At 32.8% G+C, this 22,106-nt stretch overlaps 2 protein-coding genes across 8 annotated transcripts in view; one reads left to right on the forward strand and one right to left on the reverse strand.

Moving 5' to 3' along the window:
• LOC145693087 (ankyrin repeat and SOCS box protein 6-like) overlaps positions 1-14,584 on the forward strand; it is a 161,851-nt gene extending 147,267 nt beyond the window's left edge. For all 3 annotated transcript variants that reach the window (XM_081768768.1, XM_081768769.1, XM_081768770.1), the window contains exons 4-5: positions 986-1,124; positions 6,134-14,584. In XM_081768768.1, the coding sequence (XP_081624894.1) occupies positions 986-1,124; positions 6,134-6,801 (807 nt within the window). In that variant the 3' untranslated portion in view covers positions 6,802-14,584. The remainder of the gene's footprint in view (positions 1-985; positions 1,125-6,133) is intronic.
• A 4,711-nt stretch (positions 14,585-19,295) lies between these two features.
• LOC145693088 (SANT and BTB domain regulator of class switch recombination) overlaps positions 19,296-22,106 on the reverse strand; it is a 75,313-nt gene continuing 72,502 nt past the window's right edge. For all 5 annotated transcript variants that reach the window (XM_081768772.1, XM_081768773.1, XM_081768774.1 and 2 more), the window contains exon 11: positions 19,296-19,847. In XM_081768772.1, coding sequence (XP_081624898.1) covers positions 19,589-19,847 — 259 coding nt within the window. In that variant the 3' untranslated portion in view covers positions 19,296-19,588. The remainder of the gene's footprint in view (positions 19,848-22,106) is intronic.

The following is a 22,106-nucleotide window of genomic DNA, read 5'->3' on the forward strand; positions in this document are numbered from 1 at the left end:
GTCCATGACGCACCCCCCCGCAATTGTCTATCCATAGGTGTTCTTCGATGAAAAAAAATCTTTTCGATTAATTTTTACACCCCCTCAAACATATTTATATAGATTTTTAACCCCCCAAATATTTCAATGACGCAGTTTGCGTCATAGCCCCTTCTTGTGGGCACCCCTGCTTACGGAATACTTGGAATGAAGTAGTATTATCGAGACTTCTTTTTGTTGAGAAATACGTCTTCAAAACCAATTATAACATCACGTGTTTAGAGCAGTGGTTTCCAATCTGTTGTGCGTCTGTGTGAAGAGCGAGCAAGGGTGGCGCAAGCAACTGACAGAAATAAACTACTATGTGAGCTCCTTCTTCGCTATATGATTAGGGTATGCGTCTTTGGCGCAAGAGACCCGGATCTCCCGACAGGAGTTCTATCGTTCGGATCTGCTGTAGGTCCACATTTCACACAGTCTTGATGCTGAAAGGGACGCTAAACTCTAATCGAATCGAATCTAAGGAATAAACTACGTTCGTAATTATAATTATTACAAATGTTTTAACAAAGAGGTCTTAAACTAAGTACCATATAAACACAAATATTGGGTGAGAAGTGTGGTTTCATTAAGAACGAAGCTGGTAAAAATACTTCACTACCGAAAAAATGGTATGCAGAAGCTTTGCTGGAAATATTTTTCTAAATACAAATTGGTGGGAATCATTAAATTTTTATAATAATAATAATAATAATAATAATAATAATAATAATAATAATAATAATAATAATAATAATAATAATAATAATAATAATAATAATAATAATAATAATAATAATAATATTTCTGATATGAATTAATCCAGTGAAAAGAAGGAAAAGTATCAATTCACAGCCTTCTACGATGTCCTACAAACTACTGTCTTGATATATAGTAAAAATATCTTTATTATTATTATTATTATTTAAAGGTCGAATGTGAACATCATTTTCCATTCTATTTTCAGCAAATCGACGACACTGCCCTTCATTTTGCCTGTACATTGCCAAATGCTGTTCCATTGATTCAAAAACTGTGTTCAAGTGGTTGTGATGTCAATCATCAAAATGCTGATGGACAAACGCCACTGCATATATTGTTATTAGGTAAGTGAGTAGTTTTTAACTGTAAATTGATTATTTCATTTATTCTGTTCGGAACTCATATAATTGGAAGCACAATGTTTCAGTTCTTTGTTATTTCTTTCTTGTACACTTTTTCTTTCACAATTTGAGGAAGCCTTGGTTACAGTGTAGCTATTTTGTAAACATATATGAGTTTGATCTAAATATACACATAATGTTATGAATACAATATATATTTAGAAGTACTAACATATACAACAGTTTCGAACTAATTACATATTCTTCTTCAGAGCTTTTAGTTTATATTGATATCTATCAAAGTTTGTATTGATCACAAAAAGTTAGTGGTAATATTTACATGTAGTAAAACTTATTAAATTTGCTCTCTCTCTAACTTTTTCATTTGGTCGCATATTTATGAAACCACATAGATAATAGGCTCCAATAGGTTCTCAATCAGTTTAGTTGTCCTTTATGCACACTCTGTAAAATTCATGGGCTCCATATCTTTGTTAGTCTAGTACCTCTAGTGAATATGATCCTGGGCTTGATTCAGATGAGACTGCATTCTTATCATCTCCTAACTCCTCACAACTTTTGGTGTCCTGCGTCTCCTATGTTGGCCTTTCATATCTCCCACCTTCCCCTTCCTCAGTGAGGTCAGTCATATACTACTTTGACTTAGCAACTTCTATAAGTTAAACTTCTTCTGCGGAACCAGAGGTAGCCATCTTAGATAAAGTTTCACTGAATATGATCATTTGCTAGTTTCGAACATAGTTGTAAGTACATATTGTGTATCGAATGGGAATAACTCGGAAAACAATATTAGGATCTATAGTTTAGTTTTCATCATAGATTTAATTAAAAGAAAACTAAGGAACAAGAAAACTTAGGTGATCTCCTTGTTTTGAGCACCAGAGAAAAAGATATACTTACGTGTTTAATTTTCTAATGTAATGTAATATAATGTAAGATGCATCTACTGAAAAGTTCTTTTCAAAATTTATTAGAACGGCTCTTTTGAGGAATGCCTTAATTTTATCCTCCAAGCTTTCAACGAATTTCTTTTAGCTATATATGCGTGCATGCAAACTAGAGCTTCACAGCAGATTACTTTCCTTCTCAGAATCTATATCTTCTCCTATCATTCTAGACATTTGTGTTTAGGAATATTTATCAGGTTAAATCCAATTTCACTTCACGCAGGATCCTAGGGTTAGATCTTTTCCCCTAGAATGCTCCAGAAAACAAAAACACCCATTGAGGAATAGCTGCTAAACATTAGCATTCTGAACTGTTATCATGTTCGTCACGCGCGTTTCTTATGCATGTCCATATTCAAATCCATGCATCTGTTCTTCTCCTTTTTCGAAGTGCTCCAAATCTATTTTACGTGGGTTGCAATGTCTGATGATAAGAAGATAAATTATTTTGTTATACTTATATTTTTCATGTTACAAAATTCACGACTCACTTCTACATGCTTTTCGGGGGCAATTCTAAATTATAAAATAAAGTTGTCTGTAGTCTCACGAGTTGTAGCCAAACTCAAAATGCCTAATACGATTATCAGCAGAGTTACTAGCAAGTGATGGCAATAAACACTGTGCGAAGAAATGTTTTAGTGTTCAGTACCAGGAATTACGTACACATTTTTATTGTGTTCAAATATTTACTTAGCAAGACTGTCTTGGACATTGCGAGACGGATGGTTATTATTAAGGCCCGGATTTTTATGTAGTCCAAAGAACCGAAATATGTACATAAATATGTAACAAAAATCAATGAAATATGTAAGAAATATGTTAAAAATATGAAAATATGTAAAAATATTTTTCCGTGTTTATTTTGTGTCTGTGCTATTTTCTTAGCTAATTAATATACTGTAACATATTTATGTAATAAAAGCTTAACAAGTGTAAGTAACTTCCTACAGATACGTACAAACTTTCAGAAGAAACAAATGAAAATATGTATAAAGAAATTTAAAAAATCACATTATTGAAAATATAAACATAAAAAATATTTATTTAAACAAAAGGCACTTACTTTTGGGACGAACAATGAACCACTAAATAATTTTACGCAATGGAAAAACTTTGTCACTAACTTGTTACTGATACGTTCAAATTTTCACTAAGAACAAATAAAATTGTCACGTGGAGAAATGAAAATCACATTATTGAATATCAAAAGAGAAAAAATCTTCAAAACAAAAGCGCTTACTTTCCGGATGCAAATAAACCACTAAATATTTTATATAATGAACTGCGTCTTCAAACACTTAGTGTCACTAACTTGACACAAATAGGTTCAATTTTTTAAAAAAGAATGAAATTGTCTAGCAGGGAAATGAAAATCACATTATTGAATATCGAAATAGAAAAAAAATATATTATTTAAAATAACGAGCGCTTACTTTCGGAGCACATCATGAACCACTAAGTATTTTATATGATGGTATTCGAAAAATTCACTAACTTGCCACAGATACTTCAAGCTTTTACTAGTAGCAAATGAAATTGTCTCATAGAAAAATGAAAACCACATTATTGTATATGATGAAAAAAAATCTTAGAAAAAGAGCGCTTACTTTGCTGATGCTCAATGAAGCACTACATACTTTTCCAATTGTTCAGGAGCTAAAGATAGTCGTTGGTCACTCAGGATCCTTTTATAGGCTGAGAAAGACCTCTCCACGTCGCAGGAAGTAAAGGCCGGTTGAACAAAGTGACAAATCGGTTGAACAAAGTGAGGGAAAAAATACAGATAATTAAATAAAGTACTTTTTGAGTTATTATTACATATATAGGCCTATTTTTATTTGCGTATTATGTAAAGAAAATTAGCGAAAAGGAGCAAGATAACTGAATTTATGTAAAAATATATACAGTAGACGGAAAATATGTAACAGACTTCAAAATATGTAAAAATATGTAACGTGATTTTGGTTTATATGGCTCGTTACTTCGTAATTTGCGAACATTTAATATTTTCACCAGCGTACATACAAAGGAAAAAATATGTAAAAACATAAAAATCCGGGCCTTAGTTATTATTCTGTGATAATGGTAGTAGATATTAATTATCATATTTAACTAATTTGTCCTGTGTCTTGGTTTTGCTAATTTTTATTTTATTACTTTTAAAACTAGGTTGATCAAAACATAATTTGCGTTTCGTTAATGCTTCTAGTATTATCTCACATATAATCATTGAGTTTTTTCTGTCTTTCTTAAGTGCCTAATTATCTAAATATGACTACAAATTTCTTCGAACTAGCTAACATGCTATGATTAATATTAGGTTTAAGTTGCAAACAAAAACAGCCACTACTAACATTTTATTTAATTTACTTATAACTCTTCGACTAACTTTCAAACATTTGAAACTAAAATAAAACATGCTTATTCTCATGTTCAAACAATTGCACATAAAAATAACTATTAAGTGAATATACACACAAACTATTAGAAAAAAAAAATCACTCACAACTATATGAATCTCTTAACACACTATTTACAACAAAGCGTTACCTTATCTTGAAGATTTATAGTAACCATGTAATTAAATCTCCATTTGCATAATCTAAAAGCAATCAGGGATACATATTTCTGAAACATTCCTAATAATTTTCAAACATAGACAATTTCGTGAGCATGTAAATTTCAAAAGCCATTCATGTATTTCTTCGAAACAGTAATACATAGCATATACGAGTCTGGGTCTAGCCAGTAATATGTATATCAGAACATCGACTACCAACGATATAAATTTCTGGCTTTTTGACCACAGTATATATTTGTTAGTTCAAAGAGCTCTTCCATTGCCTCACATGTTTGCCATGCCATTGCCATTGCCTCACGGCAACTTTTATAACCATTATTTCTTGTGGAACTCTTTCTAGTATATGGTTAGATAACATAAATTAGTTATCAAAGTGGTTAGAATGGTGATTTTTCAAATTCACAATATATGTTCTTTGTTCTTAGGAACAACTTTAAGGAGCAGAAAAGGGAAGTTGAGCCGATTCTTTATCAAATCAAGGAAAAAAAAAAACTTCTGTTAAACAGGTCGGAAGACGCCTCCTTTCAGGGGTATAAACAGCCGAAAATGTGAAACATCACGTTTTAAAGCGCCCTGACGTGAAATGATGGAACCTATCACAAGCAGTTCGTAGAATTACAATCCACTGGAACCCACCCAACGAGTTAATCAATTAATACTTAAAAGTGTATTTCCGTACCCCAACTTACTTAATACAATTTGTTACGCTGGTGCCGGGGAATTGTGAAGCATCGATATTTAGATAGCTCATACTAGTTCCTGTGTTAATTCCTGCAACTAATTTTTTCTTTATTTTAAAGTCAAGGCATTTTAAAATGTGATGTTTCACATTTTCGGCTGTTTATAACCTTGAAAGGAGGCGTGTTCCGAACTATGTTTAGAACTTTTTCTTTCATCTGATATAGAGAATCACCTAATAAATTTATAACATGGAGTTTAGTGACACTTTGTAGAGTGGTGCCACTGGAAAGGATGGCCAGAGAACCTTACAGTCACGTACTAAGCATTTTCCCATCCTACAGTATTAATTTTAAATCTTTCAAGTAAAATAAATATAAGTTCGAGACAGGCCATGATGCCGCAACGGCAGTGTGTGAGGGTAAAGGCTTCACATTTTCTTGACTTAAGCACTCATAGAGGTGATGTAGACAGCGCCATGCTCTGGTCCTTTTACCTTTCCAGGTCGTCCCAAGTACCCATTTTAAAAAGGCTGAGTGAACTTCAGAGTGATATGGAACATGAAAAGTTTCCCGCTGCCACCGGGGATCGAAGACAAGACCGCCCAATTGGTAGATAGATGCTTTACCGACTACGATACCGTAGCTCTAATTTCACAACATTTGCTTTCAAAAATGCAGAGTGGAGTAGTTTTTGATCATTTATATACATGTACAAATCATAGGTCATTTAAATATCCATTTGTTCCATGTTTATATTATTATTATTATTATTATTTTCAGGTGATGTTGTCAACAATTGGGACAATCTTATAGAAGCTGTGAAACTCTTGATCAGTTTAAAAGTTGAACTGTCAATCCCGGATAATGAGGGTAACACTCCACTTCTTTACGCCAAGAACTTACTGAAAGGAGGTGCATTTGACAAAGCCACAGAGCTTAGTCGTTTGTTACTGGAAGCAGGAAGCAATCCCAATGCAGTGAATGCAGAAGGACGTAGTTTACTAACGTACAGTGTGAATTACCTCGATGACAGTGTCTCCCTAACGCGACTTCTCTTGAACTATGGTGCGTCGGTCTGGAATGCTGGCGAAGGTGACAGGGATCAATCTGCATTTACGTGGTTTTTAAGGGCAGTGATTTGCCGACGCAAAGTTGAAAATTGTTCCGAGACTTTGGCCCTGTTATCCCAAATTATGGGTGAATGTCCGAAACGGATGCATAGTCATGTATTAAGAACCATGTTTCGACATGTGAAGTGTTATAAAGTTTTAGGCCCTGTCTTTTATCAGTTGAAGCTTAGTATGATGAAGTATTGGACTCAGCCTCATGATCTTCAGTATATATGTTGGAGGGCAGTGCGGAAATCTTTAGGATCAAGGCGAATTATGTCTGGGTCACAGCAGTTGGGATTACCACGACAAATGGAAAAATACCTCTTAATGGAGTAATTGTTATTTCTTTTTTTTTTAATACATGATGCAAGGTAACGACCACATATGTTCATTCACGTAATTATTTGAACAATAGTAATAGGACCTGTAAAATGCCTCTGAGGCTCCATTTTTGAAAGAAAAGAATAGATCTGAATGTCAAAAGTAGCGAAAAAACCAGAATTACATTTGTACCTACATAGGAATATGGTAGGTCAACTCGAAAGGTTAAATTCCTTTTTAATTGTATTAAGATTTTCATTCTCTGAATAATTAACATATTTTTGGGTACATTTTCGAGATTTCATGCCAGAACATGAAGTATGCAAAAAGATTCGTAGCAAATCAAGTGTTTTCAGTAAAATTTGTTGAAATTTTTGGCGCAATCTTGGTCAAAATTTCTGTCTTAAACGTAAAAAGTTGAGGCAGAATTCTAAAATTACTGTTTCTTTACAAAAGAAAATTTATATGTAGTATATAAAAGCTATTTCGTCAGAAGACAAAGCTTTGGTCAAGATTGTACAACAAAATAATCTTAAATTTTGATACTTTTGTTGGATGTACTTTTATTAATAGGAAACAATTAAGATTTTTTAAAAAATCTTTGTTATGGTTTTAAATTCTTTTGATATTCAATATTCATTTTCATTTTATAAATGTAGCTTTGGAGCTTATTACATCACTTGTATTTTTCTCCCAAGAATGACGTGGTGAACGGCGGTCATTATCTTGCACTTTTTACATACACTATAGGTGAAGACGCGTTAACATTTTATCATAACAATAATAGTATTATAAGATAGCTTAGCGAACAGAAAGTAATTACAGTACATTATATGATAAGTTTGCTAGCTGGATCTACCCCACATCATTAGGCATTCTTTAATACCTGATAACATTAAAATTAATTGTATTGTCCATATTCAGCAAATATTCTCCAGAATGTTAAATGATTCGAAGTTCTAGTAGGAAAGAAATGTGATGTAGATTTTTCGGTTTCTTACTACTCTAATTAACAGAAGTTGGATGGAAGTACTGCTAAAAAAATACGTTTTAAGGTATTTAAAAGGTAACAATAAACAAGAAAAAAGGCAAAAAAACAGTACTAAGAAACTCGTAAGGATAATATATTATCACTAGATACAGTAGCAATATATAACTTAAAGATCTCTCCAGTATTCTTTACACGTAAAAGGTATTTACGGATCCCTCTTTAAGCTGTAGGTCCACGTCTTATATAGCCTTGCTGCTGAAAGGGATGCTACACTCAAAAGTTATCCATGTAAAAGGTATTCAAAAAGAGTCACAATAACTATCTTTCATTTTCCTATTTTATATATGTATACCAAAAATTAAAAAATTAAAAATAAGAAAAATAAAGTTTCGGCACATCGCATAATATTCATTATTCGTTTAAATATATTCTCAGTCAGTAGTGAAATGTTGAGATAATTCCTTCAGTCAGTATGCATTTTTGTTTTCCTCTGGACATGACGAGTAGTAGTCCAGATGCCATAAATGATGATAAACAGTAATTGTCATAATTTATGTCTTATGACAGATGATATGGTCTGTTTCTTTCTTGAACCTGAAAATATGACATAATCACCTTCTAAAATTTAACACTTATAATTAAATGCTGCCCTTAGTCTCATACAAAATAGTACGATTTCTGACAGTTATATTGGTGCATCTGATTTGCTGTCCTCATGTAAACCATGCATATAGTAAGTAGAAATGATTTGGAAATAGAAAATTAGTTTCTTTGTTGTATAAAGTAGTACCTCTTGTTTGTTTGCAGTAATCACGTCTCCTACTCGAATTTTCAAATTTACCGCCTCCTCTTCTAGAAAATATATATATATATATATATCAACGTATATAGTATATTGATGGCTGTTCTCATCCCGTACAAAATATTGCTCAGCTTTATGTCTACTAACCTATATACAACATTTCAAATAATTATACACATAAATATATAAGTGTGATTAGTTATGGCATACAAGTTATGAAAAACGCGTCTTCATCTATTTTTTAAATGCATGTACCATTGATTTGTGTATTAAACCATTTCTTTCACCACCGATTATCTTGCTGACATTATGTAATATTGTGTACATAGTTCGCTTAATATACACTTTGCCCGTTTTTCACTTACAAACAAGTCTTACTTACGAGCTTTCTCCGAGAAATAAATAAATAAAAAGAAAGAAAAAAATCATTGTTTCTAAGTGTTGTAGAAAATAACTCATCTTGTACTGCCCTGGGCTGTGACATACCATGAAACAATGTGTTCATTTAATCACCTGTCATTGACTTTTTTTTTTAAAGTAATAGTGTTTAAAATATGATATTGCTGAGTTTTTTTTTTTTTTTTTTTTTTTTTTTTTGTTAGTTCGTATGAACTATGAGGACTTTTGTAGTGTTTATTTAGGCATGCTAGTGAAGTGCAGTTGTAGTGTGAGTTTGCTTAAGCTGAGACAAAAGAGAGAAAAAAGTATGTAGATTTAAGTGTTTCAAACATTCCCAAAACCTGCATAAACTTAAAAACAAAAAACTTTAAAAAAATAAAAACAAAATAGAACTAGAAATACTCTGTGATGTGTGTTAGGCTTCCATATTTGTCGACGCCAGTTTTTTCTTCCAGTAAACAGAAAGATGTAGTAATTAATAAGACCAATATGTGTTTACGATTCGTAGCTTTATACCCCTCTCTTTCCCAGCGTTATTAAAACAACAAAATTTGTGCTTTTAAATTTGTCTTACCTTTATTAACATGTCATGTATTAATTCAAATCTGATTCAAGTCACACTCTATATTTTAATGAATCCTGAATTGTATAGTATGAATAGTATGAAATATTGTTGCTAATATTTCAATAATTTGGAAGTCTTTACTTAATTAGATTGTTGACTGTGAATGTTGCTTATTTTTCAAATAGAAAGAAGACATTAATTGTATCTGACCATAAATATTTGAATTGGATATATAAAAACTATGTTTACTATTATTATCTTCATTGAATATAACTATATGTTTTAATCACTTTCCAGACTCTCTCCTTGATAGAAAATGGTACAGCCATAAATTTGATTTTATATTGTATTTGTTATGTATTATCGTGAAACTTGACAGTAGAATTAGGATAAACAACTGTCAATTGTAAGCAGTAGCGGCGATAGAGGTGCCCTCTCCTTCCCAGCAAAACTCATAGTGGAGATCCCTGATTATGTGTAATTTCTCATATGTGTCTTGAATGTAAAACAACGTTCTCTGGGGTTCCCATTTCATTGCTCCGCCTCGCGGAGTCTGGGGTGCCCTTATCGTCATGCTGTCAAAGAAATTTTAAGGTTAAAAAAGAAAAAAAGATTCACTATTATTCTGTTATATGCTGTTAATTTCATTAATCATTTTATAATAAATCAAAATTTTATACTTCTAGAGGATTATTTAACTTTACGTTTGTTGTTTATTACGAAATAACTTGTTATTCTCCAGTTAAGTGCTCCTTTGATCTGTTTTATTTATTAGACCAAATACATGCGACCTGGTAACTATCTTTGTCAGCATATATGTACTTCTGATACTTGCCAGTTCACGATGTCGTTGGCATCAAAGTTTGGGAGTGTATTTCATCTCCTTTTTTTTTTTTCTTTCTTTCCTCTGTCTTCTCTCTGTGTATACTTTTGTAAATAATATTATTCTGTCTTTTTTCTTTTCACCAATAATTTTAACATGCCTTTGCTATTGGATCAGGCCTGAAGCCTGAGAGTGCTGCAGCGGAATGAGGTTCAGGGTAGTCGGTCATTTGCATTGAACACTCTGCTGTGAGTTTGTGGATTCACTTGTTTATACTCAATGCTCCAGGCCTGACTCAATAGGAAGACACGTTGCATAAAAGTACTGTCTTAGTTGGTCATCCGTAGTTCTACAGAGCAAGTTTAATTTATAGCTATTAATAACTCACAGATAACATAGCTGAATATTTGAGGAACTAGATAAACACAGCCTAACTTAATTAGGTGGCCAACTTCACATGCTGTAATAATTTTAAAAAAAAATACAAAAAGAGATTTATTCTAAAAGTAGATATAGAGATCTATTCAGAATGACAGCACAGAAATGAACTTACACTTCACCAGATGTCAGTAGTTTAACTTTGATCCTCATCTATACGTATATATACATAAAAATAAGAATCAATAAAACAAATACTTTACACTATCGTTCAAAATATATGTACGATATCCAAATAAATTATATTGATTGTGTATACTATGAATGTTAAAGGGATATTTTTATATTGACTTGAATCAGATTTGAAACTATCACCAAAAAGTTAGATAAACCAATTCTATTTCCCAGTAACCATTACGATTTAAGTTTTTATTATTATTTTTTTCCAGTCATAATTTTAAGAAACTTCTTGATCAATGTAAAGGAAAGGTATTCTTTGTAAAAATATTTTTAAAAAAGAGGGCGTCCTAAATATTTTTGTCCAGTACGGTACATTCAAAGTATCGTGTTAAGAGAAGTATTATGACACATTGTGAAAGAATGTATTATAGCGTCAAATTATGTGTATAAATAAAAGATAACATAAAAAAATTGCAGTCCGGCAACATCAAGGATAATAAAATAATGGAATCTTTCATTGGATGATAAAATGGTTCCTAAATTCAAGTTGAAGGTGAAAAAAAAAGAACAAAAAAAATATGAATTAGAGACAATTCGTGCACATATGTACAGTTTTTCGGTGTGCGCGCGCGTGTGTGTGTTCTGTGCGCGTTTATTTTGATTTCGCTCTGTATTTAGGTAGGTAATGTATTTATAATTACATTTTGTATGTATTATATGCGTGTATGTGTTTGTATGTATGCGTGGGCGTGCCTACATCTAGTAATAGTATATTTTGTTCTTCGTCATTTTTGTAGATCTTAGTGTCATCTCTGATTTTCTAAAAAATAGAAAACAACAGGGTCATTCCTAAACATCATGCCTAAATAGTTTTAATCTTAAAAATATATATACAAAAAAGATATATATATATATAATTTTAAAGAATTTTTGTAGAGGTACTGTATTGTGTACAATATTTTACTACAATGCTCAATTGTTCTTTTCTATAGCGTTTGGAAATGATATTTTATGGAATATTTATATTTACGATCGAGCATTATGAATGTTCATGTTTGGATCATATTTGGCTAATACGGAGATTACCCTATTTCTCTGTAAAATACATGTGAGTGATTTTATGCTTTCTTAGTGATAACAAAACATCCCAAGAAACCCTATCATATTTGTTTTCAATTCTTAAGAACTCTTGCGTCTAGGACAAAAAATTTAACTAATTGAAAAAATATTGCATTCAGTTTTATGCGCGACTAGGAATCATGGTATTAGATTACTTTGGTGCATTTTGATTTCATATAATAATATCTTAGAAACGTATAGTTTGCTAATACTGAAAATACAGATACAATTAACCCTTTATTATAATTGCTACACCATACTGTTGGAGAGCTTGCGACCTTCAACGAAGACAAAAACTTACAAAGGCTGTAATACATTATGCAAACGTAGCATGAAGTACGACGCAACGATGTCCTGGGCTGTCCTGATTCAACGGATTACATGCAATGCAATACCAAATATCTCACAAGAACTTAGTCCACTTAAGCGACTAGATCGAACCACAATATAAATAACAAAAATATATTATACAAGGGAGCGCACATGGAAAGTTAATTTGATTTTTTTTTTTTTTTTTTTAAGTTCAGAAGAACAGAGGTTTATTGTTGTTCTTGTATTTCAAAGAAAATCAATCTCTTATGTGAATAGTATACGAAATATATCGATTCTATTGCAACGGTACAAACTGACCAGTTAGTACCGAAGGTGCTACTTTATAATGCCTACACGCGAAAGTATTTTTTTTTAAATACTTGTAATCAAAATAATTTCAAGGTGAAATATTGAAATGTTGTTAAATGAGGGGCGAAATAAGAAGAACTATTTTCAGAATACGTTTATCTATACGGCAGGAAGTTATATTTCGTTTAAAGATTCATTCAAAATAAGATGCTTTCTTCCCGATAATTTGGTTATAATTTGTGCTTTTGTAAATAAGCCGTGTCCTTACATTAATGAACGTTTTCTTAGTTTAAATTGCGATCAATATCCATATTTTTAACGACATGCTATTTATGTGATCCACTGGATGGAAAAGTTTAGAATAGCGCGCTTCTCATATTACCTTCACTCATCAAGTTTTTGATGATAAATTTGTTAGCATATAGGTTTTATACTAAACGTCTTCATATTTTAAATTTATATTGTATGCACAAACATATACATAGTAGAAAACAGTTTTTTTCTGCATTTTATTTTCAAGCGATTTCTAATTAGTTCCACAGACTAATGATTGCACAATATAATATAGCCTTAAATTTTATCGTTAGAGAGACTCACTGGCATATAGAGTGCTGTAGTCATAACACGCTCATTAAAATTACTTTCAGTGTCCCTTACCATGTTTAGTTGCATTCAAACTATTTTTCTTTTTTTAAAAAATATATCTATGATGCCTTATCTTTACCTTATATTCATTTCACTTTTATCTTGTACCGGTTTGAGGTTAAAAGTATATTTTGCATGACGAGAATTCTGGTAAAGAAAATATTTCAGTTTGTTCTTTTGATCTGTTTGGGACGCTGTTTTACGATTTTCGACGAAAAGCCGATCATAGACATTTTTGGTGGTGAATTTTGACGTTTTATAGAACAACATTTTCCAGTCTGTACTTATATTTGTACAGGTAAAAAAAATCGTGAACCAAAAGCTGAATTTCTTGACTTTCATGACCGTTTTCTGATTTCGTGACTTTCGTGACTGATACACACCCTGATTATAATAATATTGAAAAAAAGATAACAGTGTAAATAACCTAAAATAAATAGAAAAATTAAACAAAATTGTCCATTTCATTCAATACTAAACAAGTGAAAATAGTCATATAAAATGCTAGTTGATAATTTGGCCGAATAAAAAGTATTACGATCAAATAAACAAGTAAATCGTACATCTTTTACTGTTATTATTTCAATATTAAATTTAAGCGAAGAAATATAAAATAATTAAACTGGCAATATTAACATTTCTGCGCTTTTGCCTGTTTTCACAAACTTAGAAGACAAATTTTAAATCACTAAATATTGTTATATTCAGATTTATGCTGCAATGACCCCTTACAATAGATTAAAAACATATCAAGTGGCTTCATATCATATAATCTATTACTGCCAAATAAGTTCTCTGTATGTATGAATTCTTTCATGCCTGCTGCTGTATATCTATGCCAATTGTTAACAGAACGGAAAAAAAAGAAACACTACAGTACCTCTAACAAAATATATGTTTTACATTGGTGTGTAGAAAAACAAAAGAAACTACCAACTTAGTGCACTTAACAAGTATTAATTAGATAATTTAATTACTTGTTATAAGTCAAGTTCGTAGATTCAAAAGTAATTGTAAAACTTATTATCTGTCTTGTTATTAAGAAAAACAAATATTAATCTGCTTTTTATTCAAATAGTGTCAAATGTATAACTTCTGTCTTTGCTTCCATTTTTTTCCTGGTACAAATCTTAGCTGTTATGTTTATAAAAATGTTGTAAAGGAAAAAAGAATAAAGAAGGAAGTTCACTTGTGACTTGTTGTGGAGACTGATTGCCATTATTCATGTTTATTTATTTATGTTCTGAGAATAAATGTATAAATAATTACTTTAAACTGGATAGTTTTATTTACCAATTCAGCAGAAGTGCCCGTTGTTCCCACGAGAAGAGTAAGGTTGATGAAAAAAAGACCTGGGAAGTATGCAACTCGAATAACAAAAAGGATGTTTGGGTTGCGTGGAGCAGAGGAAAACTCAGGTTTTTCACTATTGATTAACTGACACCCGGTTTTATTTATTTTTTTTTAATCTCGCAATCAGTAATAGTACTTTTATTGCATTGCATACCTTAATTAGGTTCGGAAAATAATGTTGTTCAGATGACGTCATTCCTGCTGGACACAAATTTGGATCCTCTCCTGAAAGTTACGCACTGCTCTCTCCAACTCGGTACAGCTTCAATTTCTTGACGGTTCTCCAACACACAGTACCAACAGTTCTGTACATTAACATAACCATCCAGATGAAAATGGGCTTCATCACTCACGAATACGGGACATCTGCATCTCCGTAAGAATAGCGTCCATTATGCCACAAAATCATTGTTTCTAAAGAACTGCTCGACCGCGAACACGCGATGCTCTACGTTCCAATGCTCCATAGTGACTGAAACTGCATTGTCTGAGCTGTCCAGCACTAGAAAATGTGAGTGGAAAAGTAATGTCCAACCAGACAATTCGTTGACTGTTGTGGAAACATGGAAACATGGTAGGAGAATAACAAAAAGGAGATACGTCAGCAAGAAAGATCGTGCTGCTAGACTTCTGTTTGCTAAGACGCCTCTGAACTATAGCCACGAATTTTGGAATCGTACCATCTGGTGTAATGAGACAAAATTAAATTTATGTGGTTCAGATGCCATCACAAGAGTCTGGAGAAAAACTAATACAGACAATGAACATTCTCCTAACTGTAAAACATAGTAGGGATTTCATATATAAGAGGGAGGGTGTCCGTCAGAGGAGTTGAGAATATGTACTTCATAAATGATATTATGGATAAGTGGTGGTAGAACACAATTTTGAAACAATGTGAAGCAGAGTGTTGGTAAGATGAGGATATCAGAAAATTATGTCTTTCAACAGGACAACGATAGTAGGCACATGATGTACACTCATGTCCAAAATGATTGTCGCATATCTATAAATGTCTTCTTGTAAGAATATAATTTGATAATAATTTTGTAGGGTACTTTTAATACTGATACTATGTGTATAATGGGGACATGTATATTTGTGGTAAACTTCATAGGAAAAGAATTAAAAAATACGAAAATTAGAATGAGTAAAACAAAATGTTGCTAAATGGACAAGAAAATTTTATTTTCGTTTTATTGTTCTTATTTAGTGCTCTTTTGACATGAAATTTGCGACATACATGTCTTTGCCAATTATACACATACTAACATTATAAGAAATACCGGGCAAATTCGTTATCAAATTATATTCCTACAACACCATATTTATAGACATGCGACAATAATTTTGGACATGAGTGTACATTAACAAAGAGTGGATTACACGGAACGTTCCTCAGCAACTGAAAACGCCTCCATAGTCTCCGGATCTCAATCCTGTTGAGAACCTTTGGTCACATTAGAAAGAGAGGGTCTTCAAAGTCAATGTAACATGTACAGATGATATTAAAAACATTATTCGGAAAGAATGGGAATTGATTACACCTTCAAGATGTACGAAACTGGTTCAATTCATGAAGCAACGATGTGCTGCTGTAATCAAAGCCAAGGCATGCGCGCCGACTATGTAGGTGCTCCGGCACCCACACAAATAATCTTGTGAGTGCGCCGCACCAACAAGATTTTTAGTTTGGACCCGGGTTTGAACCTGTTTCTTGCGTTTAAGTCAGCCGTATTACCGACTGAGCTAGGGCATCCCCAACATCTTTATAGTATCAGCATATTTTACTTTATTACAGCATAGCCCTTTATGACAGTGTTCCTAAAAGATTATAATTAAAAATAAATCAATCAAATATCAAAACTTCCCTGAAAACATACAGACTAACACGTCCCGCTATTGATATACACTCACATAAATTTTGGAAAGTCGGCGTCGTTGAGGGGGAACAAAGTGTAATAGTACTGTACATTATACTTTTTCAACATTTTTGCGTCTATTTTTGTTAAATTACGTAAGTTACAATTGTTTTATATGTTTATATACTTTTTTCCTTCATATCTTGATGGTTAGTGTTCAATAGACATGTAAAAGGATAAATTAAAAATATAACTTTCTCTGCAATCTATGGCAACTTTTATCAGTAAAACTCCAGCGTACGAACAAGTGTGTTATGTACTGGATATTAGGACGAATTAGAACGTGGAAACAAGTGGAAGATCCCTGAGAAAACCCACGTTCGCGATATTGTTCAGCACAAACCCACAGATTGAATAAGAACCCCTCACCCCAGAGAACGCTCTCTGATTTAACTACTGTTCTCCTCATTATTTTTCAGTGCAAACAACAACAGACAACCTTTTAAGTAAGGTCCCTCTAGCGGGACTGAAGGATCTGAGTCTTTAGAAAAATCAACTGATGAATCGGAGGAGGAGCCCCATCAGATGCCAGGAACTCGCTCCTTTGGTAATATTGTTACTGATTCCAGCAATACCTCGAGGTAGGGTACCAGGGGGTTGCCTCTGGTAAATAACAGATAAAATGGTAGTGTACTGTTAAGGAATTCGATTAAGAGAAGAAATAAAACTTACGTGAAAATTAATAAAAAACCAGTACCTATTCAAAAATTACTGATTTACATGTATAGTTGGTTTATAATCACATATCTGTGAACCGGTGGAATGCCATGGATAAGAATAAATAAATAAAGTTCTACTCGAAGTCTATCCAAATCAACAAAGTGGGTTGTACTGCATCTCAAATCTCTCGATTGTCTCTGCAAAGAAAGCTACAAACAGATCTTCGCCTGCTTCCGTACGAATGACTTCATTCTTAAGACTTGCATATTAAAAAGATTAGGAACACAAAGATTCATCTCCAACATAAGAGGCAAAACCGCTGTCAAATTAAATACGTTCGTCAGTAGAGATAAATTTCCAGCCTATGGTTATTAATTTTGAACTCTCTCTTTACTGCACAATAAAAAAAATATATATATATAAAACAAATGGTATGACATTTGTGTGGCACATTATAGAAAACACAAATACTTTTATATATATATATATATATATATATATATATATATATATATATATATATATATATAAGTTCCTTCTCGTAGGCAAGGCCAACGTGCGTGCTATCTGTGCGCGAAGTTCCAGTTTCGATTCCCGGTAGAGGTTCTTGCCTCGTATACAAACTCAGTGGTGGATCGAATCTCACTTTAAACACTAGATCCCTCTTCATGGTCTTTGTGCTGAAAAGGAACGTTAAACTTCAACCAATCAAATCTAACCATTTATTGGATAATTAAAATTTACACAAAATAAGCACGGGCTGCAGTGGGTGAGTGGTAGAGGTGCTTACCTCTGGTACTAGGGGTCACTGGTTCGATCCCAGGTCGCACTATCTGGTTTTATGGTGGATAGACACCGTGTATGTGGTTTTTCTCGGGGTTCTCCTGCTTTCTTCATTCCAACATTTCATTCATTACCATAATCACAGCCTGCCTCAGCTTCGAGCATAATCGTAAGATTTAAAAGAGTAGCAACAATAAATATTAGCCATTTTTATCCATATTCAAAGCTTCAATACAGTACTCAGTTGGATTTCTACCAATTTTGACGATACAAAATTAAAGATCGTCACCAGTTCTCTCTTCAGCACTTTTAGAATTTACTAGAAGGTATAGTTGCTTAGTTGAAGAGCACTCATCTCTGGTGCGATAGGTCCCTGGTTCGATTCCATACCATGACAATTTGTGGCGGATAACATCGCGTTTATGGGTTTTCTCGGGTTCTCTCGTTTTCTTCCACATTCTCATTCTACGAATTTTTTTCGTTCATCTGCCTCATCTAAAGCACATAATGTGCGACATTAAACTGGAAATTTATTTATTTTTTTTTTTTCAAAATTCACTCCTATTTAATGGACAAGTCATACGATTTTCAGTCGAAAACTGAGGACAAAACTTACAAAAATACACAGAGGATATTGTTTTATTATTATTATTATTATTATTATTATTATTATTATTATTATTATTATTATTATTATTATTATTATTATTATTATTATTATTATGTATCCTAAATGTGTATAACTGACCTATGGTTAAACTTAGGTTTTACTGTTCTCCACTGAAAAACATGAGATTAGCTAGTTTGACCATGACACTAAATCCTATAAGATAAAATGTCAAATATATGCCCTATCTAGATTGTAGCAAAATGCTACATTAGACATGTTTTAAAGTGGTATATTATAGTGCATGTAAGTAAAAGTCTATCGTTTTAACATTACTTTCACAAAAACACCAATTTGCCATTTGTTGATAATAGCACCAGCCGAGTTTTCCAAACTCCATTGGGGCAGTACAGTTTACAGTTTATTTGTGTGTGTACTATGCATGCAAGCACGTGCCTCTGTATACGTATGCTGCATGACCCATAAATATACCCAGTTCCTTGGGACCATACGTTCTTTTGCCCCCATGTAGTCGGTGCCAATGGATAACAGAAAATGTCTGTTCAATCTTTTATCCAGTTTATAAACAAAGCGCATCAGAAAATGCTTCAGTTGTAGCCTTTCCCTAAACAACAGATTTTAATCAATACAGAGAATAACATGGCTTCTATCTTTTTTATTGACTTAACAGAAAGATTTGTTTAATAACAATATATAGCATCACTTGTAATACACAATGAATGTACACATTTACACTGCCGGTCCAATAAAAATATACATACAAAAGACTTCATGAAGATAGTTCACAAAAAATAAATTAATAACAAAGGATATTTTTTCAAGATCTATTTTGGCTGAGTATATTGTACCTACTCCTCACGACAAAGAATTCATATTTTACAGCCAAGTTCCGTGTTTTTCTGAAATTAATTCAACTAATAGTAAAACATCTTATCATCTTCCTGGCTTGCCTTTGGGTTTTAAAGCTACTGTTTTTTCCTTCCATTCCTGTTCAAGCTTTACATACGAGCCTCCCGCTGGCTGGTTCAAAGGATGGAATTTATGCCGTGAAAAATGTAAAGGAATATCTCCACAAGTTCTTCTTGTTAGGAACGCAGATATTTGTTTCATGACACGCTCTTCTTGTTCTCTCTGGTTGTCTTGGTTACTTCGAATAGAAAGCTTCGGAACCCAGTGATGCTGAGCGATCCACCTTACATAAACAAAAGAAGAATATTTTAGATACGTTCATTATTAACAATGTAGATTATCAATATAACTATGATAAAGTTATTTAACGCACATAGTGGCTGTACTAATAGTAACACATTGTTATTATACTAATACTACTAATACTGTACTTACACAATTGGAAATCGACTTTTTAAACTTTTTTTCTTGGTTCAAAAAATGATCCTCAGCTTCGAATCGGTATCATTACCACAGGCAGCAAAGTACACGACACCCTTTATAGACGAAAAAGGAGAAACTCTCGAAAAATATCGCCAGAAGCTGCCAAAAGTAAGTTTTCCATCACCTAAACTCAATGTTGCCAAGTCTGAGGATTTTCTTTTAATTGTAGTGGATTCTACTTTTTATCACAAAAGGAGTGTTAAATTTCATATTGTTCATATTTGGATTTCGTATTCACAGGAAGAAAAATAAATTTCTTTGCATAAAAAGCACATCAGAATTCATTAGCATTTAGCCCCCCTAAAATTCCTATTTTTTCATAGTAGGATTCATTAACAAATTTCATTTTTTCTTTATTTTCTTCAGTTTTTGAATGCCAGGGATCGGCTTACAATCAGTGTCGGCTTATAATTGAATAAATATGATATACATGAGTGTCAGTATGATATTTAAGTGTGCAATCTACAAACTATTCACTCGTTGCTAACAATTTACATGTGGCAGACAAGTATACAGAAATGTATGACCGAACCCTCTTATGATTTTTTTTTTGTTCTCTGTCGCTTATTATGTTTGGATTTAATAGAAAACATTGATGTTGTAACAACACAATTAGAAATATAGTACGAGAAACAGACTTGAAACATCCAAGTAACACCGTAATCGGACTCACCTTGAACCATTGTGATGTATTTTAAAGAAAACCACATGCACTGAAAGAAGTAATTTCAATATTTCTTTTATTTTATAGGTGACCGATATTCATTCAGATAAACTTATTAACGAAAGCCTAATAAGGTGACATCACAATATGCATAACACTATAGGATACCACACAAGCAGTTAACGAACAACAATAAGCAGACATCCTATATACATGGGAAATCAAAATCAATCGCAAACAAAAGATCATCTTGCGTCCGGACTGGGCGCGTGAGCTTTACCTAAATGAGGTTCAAACCGTAAGTCCTGTGGAAGAGGTTAAAGGTGAAGATAAACGTTGGCTTGTGTTTTCTCAGCGTTGCCAAGTCATGGAAGACAAAGAAATAACTCTGATTTGATTTGATTTTGAGTTTAGCGTCCCTTCCAGCAGTGAAGTTATATGAGACATGGATCTAACGTGGGATCCGAACCACATGAAGATACGCTGGGAATCGATCCCGGATCTCTCAAGCAAAGGAGCATACGCTAACCACGAGAGAACTCGCAAAGAAATAACGATCATGACATTAGTAAAAAGTGCCTACGCGTAGATAAATTTCTAAGTGCGCTTTTTATACTAATTTGGCAATCCTGAATCCAATGGAACTAGTTTGAAAGTTCTCTGTCCATGAGGTCAGGAGCATTTTTACCATTGGCATAACCGGTACCTCAAAGACTCCAACCTGAGGTCATATTTGTCATGACACCATGGACGGATAAGTTCTATTGGATTCTGCATCTTTAAATTAGTATAAAAAGCACACATAGAAATTTCCCACGAGTAGGCATTTTTTACTGGTGGCATAATAGTTAAGTTCTTTCACATTACGCGATCGAGAGTTGAAAAAAATTTCAATTCAATTTAAGAGATTACGGAAGAAATACATTTTCAATAACAGTCACGTAGGCCGAATGAAAGGGTTCAGTGGACTGGAACTGGGATTGGCCCGGACCATGTGTTACACATGGCTGAATACACTACACTCAAATAGTGAAAAATCTTTACATTAGAATCCTTCCTAATAAAAAATAGAAAATCGATATTAAATGCAGATTTTTATAATTTGAATAAAACCTCTATTCAAATTATACATCAAAACCACCATCTTCAAGAAATTTAAGAAACAGAAGGTTTCATTTAAATCATACAAAAGTAGAAGGATTGTAATTAGTTCACTTTTGTTGTTTATTGTTTTACTTAAGCATCTGTTTCCATTTAAAAGTTTTCTTCTTACTACCCCTATAACAGAACATGCCGCGATCTGCGATGTAATCGCAGAAAATTTGCCGCGCCTGTGCAGAAAAATTGTCAGAGGAAAAAAAAAAATATATAGCCAACAGAAAAGTGTAAAAACAT

Source organism: Thermobia domestica, chromosome 8 (genome assembly GCF_964235325.1).
Source record: "Thermobia domestica chromosome 8, izTheDome1.hap1.1, whole genome shotgun sequence".
In the NCBI taxonomy this organism is placed as follows: domain Eukaryota; kingdom Metazoa; phylum Arthropoda; class Insecta; order Zygentoma; family Lepismatidae; genus Thermobia; species Thermobia domestica.